Source organism: Nelumbo nucifera, chromosome 8 (genome assembly GCF_055504915.1).
Source record: "Nelumbo nucifera cultivar China Antique chromosome 8, China Antique-T2T, whole genome shotgun sequence".
NCBI lineage: Eukaryota > Viridiplantae > Streptophyta > Magnoliopsida > Proteales > Nelumbonaceae > Nelumbo > Nelumbo nucifera.
Window position 1 is genome coordinate 39506113 of NC_142656.1, and position 13597 is coordinate 39519709.

The following is a 13597-nucleotide window of genomic DNA, read 5'->3' on the forward strand; positions in this document are numbered from 1 at the left end:
AATCTGCTTACCACACTCACTGCCTGAGCAATGTCAGGACAATTGCACAGCATAGCATACATGATGCTCCCTACGGCTAAGGCATAGGGAACGTCCTTCATGCCCTCAATCTCCTCGGGAGTCTTGGGAGACATCCCCTTGGAGATAGTGACTCCATGCCTGAAAGGAACATTTCTTTTCTTAGAGTTTCCCATGCTGTATCTCCTTGACTATTTTATCAATGTAAGCAGATTGGGATAATCCTATTATCCTCTTCGATCTATATCTATAGAGTCGAAGACCCAGTATATAGGAGGCTTCTCCAGGATCTTTCATGGAGAATTGTTGTGTCTCACACTTGGTTTCTTACTGGTCCAAAGCTCCTTGGGAGTCTTCGGAATGGATTTGGTGGAACCTGGTTCAACATTTATATCGCAGTCTCTAATGCATAACCACAAAAGTATATGGGTAACTCTGAGTGTACGAGAAGTGATCAGACCATATCCAATAAAGTCTGGTTCCTCCTTTCTAACACACCATTTTACTTTGGTGTAGCAGGTGGAGCTAGTTGTGATACTATCCCATTGTTCTTTAAGTATTCCTTGAACTCATCAAAGAGATACTCGTCACCTCGATCTGATTAAAGGGTCTTAATTTCTCTCCTAACTGTTTCTCGACCTCTTGTCTGAATTTTTTGAACTTTTCAAAAGATTCAGACTTATGTCTCATTAGGTACACGTAACCATACCGTGAGTAATCATCAGTAAAGGTTATGAAATAAACATGCTGGTTACGTGTCCTAACATTCCGGGGACCACATACATCAATATGTATAAGGTCAAGTGTGCATGCACATCTTCAGGCTTACCGTTAAATGACCGTTTCGTCATCTTATCCTGAAGGCATAATTCACAACTTGGAAGATCTTCTACAGTTAGAAAATCCAAAGGACCATCCTTTACAAACCTTGTGATACAATCTATATTAATGTGGCCAAGTCGGTAATGCCACAGGCACATGGGATTCACTGTATCACGGGTCCTCTTCTTGGAGATTATTTCCGGTGTAGTTTCGGTAAGGTTTGTTTCTAGAGAAGGATGGAGAACATAGAGACCATTCTCAAGTTCTCCGTATGCGAGGAATTTGTTATTCCGCTTAATAGTAATTACATTACTGAATAAGATTGAATAACTATCCATGCACAATTTTGAGACAGAAATCAAATTTCTTAAATTTGGTACAAAAAGACAATCTTTTAGTACAATAATTCCTTCTCTGAAAACTATTCTACAGTTCATATGGTTGTAGCTGCAACTGTTGCCGAAGTCCCCAAGTAAAGCATCACTTCTCTGTCACTTAGTCTTTTTCTTAAACTGAACCCCTGCAGTGAGTTACACGCATGAGTTGAAACCCTAAGTCAATACACCAGGAAGCAAAAGTGACTAATAAATTGGTCTATATGATAAAAGATTTGAAATTACCTTTCTTCTTAGTCTCCAGAAATTGAGGACAGTTCCTCTTCCAGTTGCCAGCCTGTTCGTAGAAGTGACAAGCTTCCGATGCCTTATCCTTCTTCTGCTTCTTAACTTTGTTATTTTTCTTCGGAGCCTTCCCTTTAGCCTTCCGCTTTCTCTTGCCTGATTTGCCACCTTCAACAAGCATGGCTATCGGTTTACCCTTCTTAATCAGTTATTCAGCCATCTGCAACATATTGTTGAGTTCCTGAAGATTAACATTTAGCTTATTCATGTTATAATTCTTGGTAAACTGATTGAAGGAGGAAGGCTGGGAATTGAGAACATCATCAATTTTAGTGTCATGGTCTAGCCCTGACCCGAGAGCCTCCAGTTCATTAATATAACCCATCATCTTTAGACAATGTTCATGAACCAGTTGGTTCTCGGTCATCTGTGCGGTCATAAACAACTTTAAGACCTTCTGACGAGTAGAACAGTTCTGCTCCTCATACATAGTCTTCAGACTATCCAATATGTCCTTGGACACTTCGATCTTATCGAATTGCCTCTGTATCGGATTATCTAAAGAGGCTATAATATAACACCGGGCAAGAGAATTTTTTTTTCTCCCATTCTTGATACTCTCTTCGTTTGGCCTCAGAAGCCCTGTCACCCGGACGATTCAGAGCAGGTTTTTTAGCAATTTTGTCCAATTTCTCGAACATTAGGACCAGCATAAGGTTACAAACTAGTTAGCATAATTTGGGCCCTTAACCTTGTTGTCATCCAACAGTTTAGCGAATTGACCGTTTCCATTTCTGATAAAGGGCAAAGCAAATTTAGTCCACAACCTTATTTGATTCATGTTATCTATTATGGCTTTTAATCTATGTTCAATTTCCATTTATTCATCTCTAAGACTTCCCTCCTATCTCAGTGACGGAGACTGCGAATTATGTCTCTGAAAATGTGGGAAATCACATAGGGTGCATGGAGCCAACTATTTCAGCTGCATAACCCCACCACATTTTTGTGAAGGATCATATCCACTCATCTTATGAGCTTTCCCTTTTGCCTCTGTTAGTCAAAGTGTGTTGTCTCTCTCTGGAAATCAGCAGTCTGTTAGATGATATGGAGGTTCGCCCTGCTCTTCTATTTATAGCCTTAAAGAGAGGTTCTCCTTATCCCATTATGAGTTTCTCAATCCAAATCTTTTATTTGGATCTGGATTCTCTTTAAGAGATAAGGATAATCCCTTATCTTATCTGCAGATAAAGATCAGTCTTCTTAATCTATTTAGGAATTTCCTTATCCAAATCTTTATTTGGATCTGGACTCTTTGAGTGGATAGGGACAATCCCTTATCCTATCTGCTGATCTAAATCCCAGAACCACCCTCTTTTAATTAATCTCATTAAGCTAGTTTGAATTGTGCTTTAGGCCCATTAAGTCTATCTACTCACCTACCCTCCAAACTGCTGCCCAGTTGGCTATCCTTGTATGGCGTGGGACCCAAACATTGATCTACAAATCAGCCACATGGGTTCAGCCCAGCTTCTGTTACAAGGCATGGTCGGATTCACTATAGGAGACAGTGAACCCTTGAGTCCATCACCATGGGCTCTTAATGGGCCCAACATTTACACTAAATGGTCCTTGGGTCAAGCCACCTTATAAAAACCCAAGGACTGTGGGCAGATGCAAGATTAGCTCGGTTCTTCGAGCTGAGATCGCTTTGGTGGGTTTCCGCTTTCATTCTCCAATTCGTTGACCGAGGTCCTCCCAACTGCTGATGTAGATCCCACAATGATGGGCCCACCTGTGATCATATTGATCACTCCGCAAACTAGCTTCTCCTCTGGGAGCTGTTCATCCTACCTGCTAGTCTCGAGGGCTTTTCTCCTCTGGTCCCCCTAACAATCCCCTTGTCGGTTTGCCTGCCCCCTCTCTTCTCACAGGATGTAATTCTTCAGCTACCCGCGACGAATAAGTTCTTCAATCTCATTGTGGAGATTTCTGCAATTTTCCGTGTTGTGTCCATGATCTCGATGGAAGTGGCAGTAGACATTCGGGTTTCTTGTTTTCGGGTCTCCCCTTAGCCTGGGAGGCCATTTGATGAAGGAGGAGTCCTTAATAGCCATTAAGATCTCTCCTCGCTTAGCATTTAGAGGTGTGTAGTTCGTTCTTTCAACAGGCGGAGTCTTGGAATGCCAACCTGACTTGTGGCCGCACGAGAAGGACCTGCTTCTTGACTTGCTTCTTCCCCTGCTCGGGGATTTGCTCTTCTTTCTTATTTGGCCACCATTGCTCATCCCTTCATTCTCTCTCTTCCTCTTTTCAGCCAGTGGATTGTTAGTCTTCTGGTTAATCTCTTCCTCGGTACCGATGAACTGGTCTACCAACTTAAGGAACTCGGTGATATCTTTTGGTTTGTTGACTACCACATGCCACTTGAACTCTTTGTGGGTGATCCCTTTCTTTGCTGTAGTGAGACGCACCGCTGGATCGAGGTCTGGTACCTACAGGCAAGTATTGTTGAAGCACTTGATGTAGCTTCTGATTGATTCTCCTTCCTTCTACACTATGTTCAAAAGGCTTTCTTGCGACTTCGGGCATTTCTTGCTGGTAATGAAATGCGTAGTGAACAGGTCGGAAAACTGTGCCCAGTTCCCCGCATGGGATGAATTTATTGTTCCTTTTAATAGTAATCATATTACTAAAATAGACAGTATATCCATCAGCACACAATTTAGAGACAGAAATCAAATTTCTTCTACGGTTCCGATTGCCGCAGCTGCAACACTTGCAGAAGTCCCCAAGTAAAGTGTCACTTCCCCTTCACTCAGCCTTCTGTTTACTTTGAACCCCTACAGTGAAATTACACGCATGAGTTGAAGCCCCGTAGTCAACACACCAGAACAAAGAAGTAACTAACAGATTAGTCTCTATGACACAAGTTTCAAAATTACCTTTCTTAGATTCCAGGTAGGCAGGACAGTTCCTCTTCCAGTAGCCGGCTTGCTTGCAGAAGTGGCAGGCATCAGATGCCTTGTCTTTCTTTTGCTTCTTAGATTTAGTGGCATTTTTCTGGGGCTTTCTCTTTGCCCCCCACTTCTTGCCTGATTTGCTAGCTTCAACAAGCATGGTTATCGGCTCATCCTTCCTAATCAGTTCTTCGGCTCGTTGCAACATATTGTTGAGCTCTTGAACGTTGACATTCAATTTGTTCATATTATAATTCACAATGAACGGATTGAAGGACGGAGGCAAGGAGTTAAGAATGGCGTCTATCTGTGTGACCAGATCTAGCCCGGAGCCAAGGGTCTCCAGCTCGTTTATGTACCCCATCATCCGGAGACAATGGTCATGAACTTGCTGCCCCTTGGTCATCTGCGCAGTCATGAACTGCTTCAGGACCTTTTGGCGAGTAGAACGATTCTGCTCTTCATACATAGGTTTTAGACTATCCAATGTCTTTGGCGAGTTCGATCTTGGAAGTCCCATTCTTGGAAGTCCCTCCTGCGGTCTTCTGAAGCCCTGTCTCCCAGATGTTCCGGTGCAGGATTCTTTGCCACATTATCTAATTTTTCTAAAGTCAGGACCAGCATAAGGTTTTTGTACCAGTCGGCATAGTTCGGGCCCTTAAGTTTATTATCGTCGAGAAGCTTTGCAAATTGACTGTTTGCCTTTTCCGGTAAAACAGCAAAACGTTAGTCCACAACCTTAATTTGATTCATGTTACTTACATAGATATGGCTTTTGATAGCAATAAATATATAACCCTAGCAAGTGCACTAGTTATCAAGTAGTATAAAATATCATTCCCACGGGGATTTAACAAAATAAGTATTAGAACCACAATCTTCTCTAATTATCTAGAAAACCGAAAATTAGAATTGAGCAAAAACTATTGAAAATAAGAATTAGCATAAGAAAGTAAAAGTGAAGGTGATCACTAATCGAATCTACAAAGGATGGGATCGCTAGGGCTTTTGGTCTACCTAACCAATGCAATGAATATTTATGGGTTCGATTTACCAAGATTAGTTGTCATTCTCATAAGCTGAAGTCTTACCAATTTTATTTAATATTCTCTCTCAAGATATACTAAACCTACGCCCATCAGGTAGCCCTTCGATCTCTCGAGTAGAACTCTCAAGATGGGGAGTGCATTAAGTCCAAGAAGACCATGAAATTCAGATGAATCATGTATATATATATCTATATACCATTCAATTCACACTATGAATTATTCAGTCGATTATGTGAATTCCTCTCTCGATTCATTCACATAACTCAAATCAATTAAGAGATGGCCAAGCTCTTAATTGCATTAAGCACAATAATTCATAGACTATATGAAAATCACAATCTTGGATAAATCATAAAGATAAAAATATATTCATTAACATAATTAGGCTTTCCTCAGCCCTAGCAAGAAACAAATCAGTTCATGATAGAAGAATTAAAGCAAACAAAGGGAAAGAAAGAACTCTTAGAATCGCCCATGATGCTGAGATCTTCTCCTCTTGTTGCCACCTTCTTCTTGAATTCTTGCTCCTTTTGACTAATTCCTCCTTGCTTCTTGATTCAATCCCCAAGATTGAGTGATTGTGTGATGCCTAAAGCTGGTCTGCCCCCTCCTTTATATAGCTTAAAGGGGAGGGGGTGGTCTCTTACTTCCTCTTGAAGTTGATCTTTACAAGAATAGAAAGTCTTATCCTAATTCTAATCTTATCTTTTTATCTAATGACTCAATCCTTTTATCTTTCTAAGATTACATCAAGAATTTAGATCTGGAGAGACTCTTCTCAGTTTCTTGTTCTTGGATTCGTATTAAACCTCCTCTGCGAATTGGACTTCAGCCAGGCTTTTCTGCAAGTTGGACTTCAGCTGCGGATTGGGCCTTCCTACGAATTTTCTCCGACTTTGGGCCCGGATTTGACTTCGATGTAGGCCGAATCTACGAAGGCCCAAAGCATCAAAGTTGTGAATTTTTCTCTTATCTTTCCAGTGGATCTTGAATCAGCCAATTCGGAGTTCGGATACGCGAGTTAGGCCCAGATTACTGAACGATGTCAAAACTGTGAAAAATCATCCGATTTGTCTTTCTTTGCTCCTGATGCTTTCTTTCATGCCCTGAACAGAAATATGAGTCCAATTAGATGCTAATTTGGTATAAAAGACATAATAATTGGGGATAAAAATATGATAAATTCTACTCTCATCAAATCCCCCACACTTAAACTCTTGCCCGTCCTCGGGCAAGACAAAACTCAAAACAAAATTAAAACAAGTTCAAACTAACTAAAAGAATTGTTTTGGATTTTTCTCAACAGGGTATTTGTTCTCCCACATACCTTGATTAGTATTTATGATCCTTCCCTTCATCCACTTCTTTTCCTCTTTAACTTGGCAAAGAATAATCTTAAATCGCCAATCCTCATGTCCCCAAGTGAAATCAACAATCAAGGGAAACAAGCATCTCTTCGCATGAATAATTTAGGACTAGAGTAAGTCCTTTTTGTTTTCATAATCACATGCAGCAAGATTCAAAAATACCCTCTCACGATTTTTCTGAACAAAACAAGTAATGTTACTACCATGAGCTTGCTTATGTGTCACATCTCCACCACTTATCATGAGTCCAATGCATCAAAAGGTGAATTAGGGTTTGGGATCTAGGGATGAGTGCATTTTATGCTCCACCTCACCCTTTTCTTATTCTTTTAGTGTGAGTGCATTTCCATCTCACACTAGCTCTTTTTATTTTCTCTCGGTGTGAGTGCATTTTATGCTCCATCTCACATGAGTTTTTTTTTTTTTTTTTTTTGGATAACACATTCCAATACATGAACTCATTATCGTGGTCTCAACATGCCTAACAAAACAAGTTATGGAATAATCAAACCATATTTGTCTGTTAGAAACCAAATGCTCACAAGGGTCAAATCTGTATTGCATCTTGCCCGTTGATCATTCAAACTACTGAAATACCTTCCATAGCCAAAAATTTCAGCTAAATTTGCCTGCATTCTTTCCTGTCTATCCCACCTAAGCACATGATTCAGGGTGGTTTGCAATCATTCAAAAACAAGTCTCTAAGGAGCAGAAATTTCAAAAGGAAAGGTTAAAAAGTGATGATTAAAGCATGCTAGAGTCCGAAAAATTTTATCAACCCCTTAATCATCCCCCCACACTTAAGATATACATTGTCCTCAATGTATGGAATATGCATAACAAGAACAAGGAGAGAGAGAGATTTCAGAGGACTTCCCTGAATGCCTCGTTAAGATCTTGCAGATGTGAGATACGAAAAAAAAAAGCACCCATAAGAAAGAAAAAAACTGAACAAAACAAACAACTAAACTTAATGGGTTGCCTCCCATAAGCGCTCGTTTTAAGTCGTGAGCTTGACTTTCGCCTTTCTTTCATGGCGGTTTTAAAGAGAGAATGGACCCATGGTGGATGGGTTGTTCTCCTTCAATGTAATGCTTCAACCGCTGTCCATTTACCTTGAATGTACTCTCATCATCATTATGCAGTTCAATTGCTCCATAAGGGAATACCTTAGCCACTACAAAGGGTCCACTCCACCTGGTTTTCAATTTCCCAGGAAATAGCTTCAGGCGAGAATTAAAGAGCAACACCTTATCTCCTTCCTTGAACTCCTTCCCAGCAATTCGAGAGTCATGCCATGCCTTGGTTTTTTCTTTGTAAGTGCGGGCATTCTCATAAGCTTGATTCCTCCATTCATCTAACTCGTTGAGCTGAAGTTTCCTTGCATCACCTGCATTGCTCAATTCAAAATTCAAAAATTTGGTAGCCCAAAAAGCTTTATGTTCCAACACAACGGGTAGATGGCATGCTTTGCTGAAAACTAATTGGTAGGGAGACATACCAATTGGGGTTTTAAATGCAATGCGGTAAGCCCAAAGTGCATCATCTAACTTCAAGGACCAATCTCTCCTGGATGTGGTGACCGTCTTTTCTAAAATTTGTTTTAGTTCCCTATTAGAGACTTCTACTTGGCCACTGGTCTGAGGGTGGTAAGGGGTTGCAATTCGGGGTGTAACATCATATTTATTTAACAGTTGTTCAAATTGTCTATTGCAGAAATGCTTTCCCCCATCACTTATGATGGCTTGAGGTGTTCCAAAACGAGTAAATATAAACTTGTTCATAAATTTAATAACAACTCGAGCATCATTAGTAGGGTAGGCACATGCTTCCACCCATTTGCTCACATAATCCACAGCCACAAGTATATAAGAATTATTAACAAATTTTGGAAAGTGTCCCATGAAATTAGTGCCCCATACATCAAATATTTCGCAGACAAGAATGTTGCTTATGGGCATCTCATTTCTTCAGGAGATGTTACCTGTCCTTTGGCAATGATCGCAAGCACTTACATATGCGAAGACATCTTTGAAGAGTGATGGCCAATACACACCACTTTGGAGAATTTTTGAGGCGGTTCTTGATGCTCCATGGTGACCTCCTGCTTCTTTGTCATGAGAGAATTTTATAACACTTTGTACTTCCCCCTCAAGAATACATCTCCTTATCAAACCGTCCTTGCAGATTTTGTACAAGTAAGGTTCGTCCCATAAGTAATACTTCATGTCAGAGAAAAATTTCTTTCTCTACTGATATGTCAGGTGGAGAGGCATCACATTCCCTGCCAAGAAATTAGCCAAATCAGCAAACCAAGGTTCATTATTACCATTAATCGCATATAGTTGCTCATCTGGGAATTCATCATGTAAGGCTGAATTATCAATGGTCAGCTACTGTATTTTCACTACCCTTCTTGTCCTTAATTTCTAAATCTAATTCTTGCAACAGCAAGATCCATCGTAGCAGCCTAGGTTTTGCATCTTTCTTAGCAAGCAGATATGTCAAGGCAGCATGGTCAGTGAATATGATAACTTTAGATAAAAGCAAATAAGATCTGAATTTTTCAATAGCAAATACTACTACTGCAAGTAGTTCCTTTTCGGTAGTGGAATAATTTTTTTGTGCTTCATTCATGGTCCTACTTGCATAGTAAATGGTATGAAATTTCTTATCTTTTTTTTGCCCTAATACTGCACCCAAGGTATCATTGTTTGCATCACACATTATTTCGAAAGGTAGTTCCCATTCAGGAGCTGATACAATCGGCGCTTGAACCAATTTCTCTTTGAGAGTGTTGAATGCATGCAAACAATCATCATTGAAATCAAAAGGCATGTCTTTAACTAGCAGATTTGTTAGGGGTCTGGCGATTTTAGAGAAATCTTTGATGAATCGCCTATAAAAACCGGCATGCCTGAGAAAACCCCTAACATCCTTCAATGGCTGAGGTGGAGGTAGCTTTTCAATCAGTTCTATTTTAGCTTTATCGACCTCGATGCCGCGTGAGGACACCTTATGCCCTAGAACGATTCCTTCCCTAACCATGAAATGACATTTTTCCCAGTTTAAGACAAGGTTAGATTCCTCACACCTTTGAAGTACCTTTTCCAGATTAAGCAAACATTCATCGAATGATGATCCATAAATAGAGAAATCGTCCATGAAGACTTCCATGAAGTCATCGATGAAGTCACCAAATAATGACATCATACACCGTTGGAAAGTGGCAGGTGCATACAGTCCAAATGGCATTCTCCTAAATGCAAAGGTTCCATATGGGCAAGTAAAAGTAGTTTTTTCCTGATCTACCATTGCAATGGGTACTTGAAGGTACCCGAAGTAGTCGTCTAGGAAGCAATAATATTCGTAACCCGCAAGTCTCTCTATCATTTGGTCAATAAATGGCAGAGGAAGGTGATCTTTCCTAGTGGCCTCATTTAATTTTTGATAGTCTATGCACACCCTCCAGCCAGTTATTGTTCTTGTGGGAGTTGATTCATTATTTTCATTTATAATTACAGTAATCCCACCTTTCTTTGGTACGACTTGAACGGGGCTTACCCATGATGAATCTGAAATTGGATATATAATACCTGCTTTGAGCCATTTCAGAATTTTTGCCTTTACTACCTGTTGCATTTTAGGATTCAGCCTCCTCTGTGGTTGTGCCCTAGGATTGCAGCCTTCCTCCATCAGAATTTTGTGTGTGCATACCAACGGGCTGATTCCTTTTATGTCTGCAATGCTCCATCCTAGGGCCGATATGTGTTGCTTGAGCACCCTCACAAGCTTTTCCTCTTGGAGACCTGTCAAATCAGAGGAGATAATTACAGGTAAGGTGGAACTGTCTCCCAAAAACATATATTTTAAATGAAAAGGTAAGGGTTTGAGTTCCAAATATGGAGGTGCTTCGATGGAGGGTAATAATTGTTTAGAGGAGGTCGGCCCATCTAATCGTAGAAATCTCCCTTGTCTTGGCTTGCATACTTCTTGGCCGGCCTCTAAATAATTGATTGCCTCCTCTACTTCGTCCTCCATTACTTGCATGTTATCACAAGAATTAATGAGACAGTTTGTCCGGGGGTCATCTAACTTCAATTTATTAATTTCTACTGCCACTACATCAATGGAGTCAATTACATATATTTCATGTTCTTTCGTGTTGGGATACTTCAAGGTTTGGAAAACGTTAAATATCATTTCTTCTCCATTAATCCTAAGAGTAAGCTGACCCTTTTGTACATCAATTAAGGCATTACCAGTTGCAAGAAAGGGTCTTCCTAGAATTAATGGCATCGATCTGTCCTCTTCCATATCCAACACTATGAAATCAGCAGGGATGATGAAATTCCCCACTTTAACTAGGACATTTTCCACTATTCCCCTAGGGTATTTAATGCTTCGATCAGCCAGTTATAGGGTGATGGTGGTAGATGTTAGTTCATGTAATCCAAGTCTCTTAAAAATAGAGTAGGGCATTAAATTTATACTAGCACCAAGATCACATAAGGCTTTATCGAATTCAGCATTCCCAATGGTGCAAGGTATAGAGAAACTCCCTAGATCCTTCAGTTTTGGGGGTAGCTTATTTTGAAGAATGGCTAAACACTCTTCGTTTAGCTTTACCATCTCGCAATCCTCCCATTTCCTTTTGTTGGACATCACTTCCTTCAGAAATTTTGCATACTTGGGCATCTGTGATAACACATCAAGAAGAGGAAGGTTAATATGAATCTTTTTAAATACTTCCAAAAATTTTTCAAATTGCTTATCAAATTTAGCCTTCAAAACTCTTCTTGGGTAGGGAATAGGGAGCTTAATTTCATGTAAATTCAGTTTAGGGGTGCTTCCCTCATTCTCTTTTTGCAGATCGGCCGATTCAGCTTCCTTGTCGTCTTCTTGAGCTTCGCCGATTGTCTTCTCGCTTCTTAAGGCTATGGCGTTCACATGCTCTTTGGGATTCTTTTCTGTGTTGCTGAGCAGCCTTCCCTCTTTCCTTTTTGACAACATGCTTACAATCTGCCCCACTTGAACCTCTAAGTTTTTAATCGATGTTTCTTGGCTTTGGAACCTTGCTTCAGTGGCATTAATGAATTTAGAGATCATTTCCTCCAGATTGTTCTTTTTTTCTTGTGGGGGCAGCTGTGGTTGGAAACCCATGGGTGCCTTTTGCTGATTGTTACTCCATGAGAAGTTCGGGTGATTCCTCCACCCTGGGTTGTATGTATTGGAGTATGGGTTGAAGTTTGACCTGCCAGCATGAGAGATAAAATTAGCATTCTCATGGGAAATAAAAGGACTATTTAATTGACAATCAGAATTAGTATGTCCTATTTGACCACATAAATCGCATGAGATGCTAGATGGTGTATTAATGGCTGCAATATTAAAAGCATCAAACTTCTTATTCAGACTAGCAAGTTGCGCAGATATGGCTGCAAGGGAATCGATATGGTGTACTCCCCTCTGAGTGGTTCGGTCATTGCTCCACTGGTAGCTGTTTGATACCATCTCCTCCACTAGGTCATATGCTTCCTTTGGAGTTTTCCTCATGATCGTACCACCTGCGGCTGCATCAATAATGGATCGGTTAGAGGGGGTAATACCATTATAAAAGGTCTGAATTTGACACCAAGTTTGTATCCCATGGTGAGGACACTTCCTAAGCATCTCCTTGAATCGTTCCCATGCTTCATACAAGGATTTCCTCTCAAATTGAGCAAAAGTAGTAATATCATTAATTAACTTTGTTGTTTTAGAGGGTGGGAAATATTTAGCCAAAAATTTTTGGGTTAGATCATTCCAAGTGGTGATACTTCCTGCAAGGAGTGAGTTAAGCCAATCTTTAGCTCTATCACGCAATGAAAAAGGAAATAATCTAAGCCTAATAGCATCATCACTAACTCCATTATGTTTAAATGTATCACATTATTCTAAGAAGTTAACAATGTGTGCATTAGGGTCATCACTTGGTAACCCACTAAACTGAATGCTTGTCTGGATCATCTGAATTATTGCAGGCTTGATTTCAAACTTGTTGGCATGAATGGTGGGCTTGCAAATGCTGGATGTCGCCCCATCAATGTTTGGACAAGCATAGTCCAAGAGGGTGCGATTTCCTTCTGCCATCTCTCCTTCAATCTCTATGGCTGGTTCGCAAATAACAACCTCCTCTCTTGCTTTTCCTTTGTTGGCCCTTTGCAACAAGTGAAGGGTCCTCTCAATTTCAGGATCGAATTCAGCTAGTCCTTCCTTTCTTGTGCGTTTCATGCACTAGTAAATCTTAACCAGCAAGAAATCGAACAAGTAGAATAAAATATAATAAAAAAATAAAAATAACAAAATAAAAACAGCAATAAAAAAATCCAAATTAATCAAGGTCAACAAGTTCGTATATTATTTTAGGATTAAATCCCCGGCAACGGCGCCAAAAACTTGATAGCTATAAATGTATAACCCTAGCAAGTGCACTAGTTATCAAGTAGTATAAAACATCGTTCACACGAGGATTTAACAAAATAAGTATTAGAACCACAATCTTCCCTAATTATCTGGACAACCGAAAATCAGAATTGAGCAAAAACTATTGAAAATAAGAATTAGCATAAGAAAGTAAAAGCAAAGGTGATCACTAATCGAATCTGCAAAGGATGGGATCGCTAGGGTTTTGGTCCACCTAACCAATGCAATGAATATTTATGAGTTCGATTTACCAAGATTAGTTGTCATTCTCATAAGCTGAAGTCTTACCAATTTTA

General features: G+C 40.0%; 1 protein-coding gene and 1 non-coding gene across 2 annotated transcripts; one reads left to right on the top strand and one right to left on the bottom strand.

The window, feature by feature from the left end:
• Window positions 1–11252: 11252 nt before the first annotated feature.
• On the bottom strand, window positions 11253–12392 carry LOC148789907 (uncharacterized). The gene is made up of 2 exons (XM_088893806.1): window positions 12241–12392; window positions 11253–12090 (listed from the first exon to the last, which is right to left on the bottom strand). Exons 1-2 carry the CDS (start codon window positions 12390–12392, stop codon window positions 11253–11255), a joined length of 990 nt encoding a protein of 329 aa, XP_088749932.1.
• Window positions 12393–12480: 88 nt separating this feature from the next.
• On the top strand, window positions 12481–12587 carry LOC148789908 (small nucleolar RNA R71). Its single transcript, XR_016079923.1, has one exon. It is a non-coding gene; the product is annotated as a small nucleolar RNA R71 (small nucleolar RNA).
• The last annotated feature ends 1010 nt before the right edge of the window (window positions 12588–13597 follow it).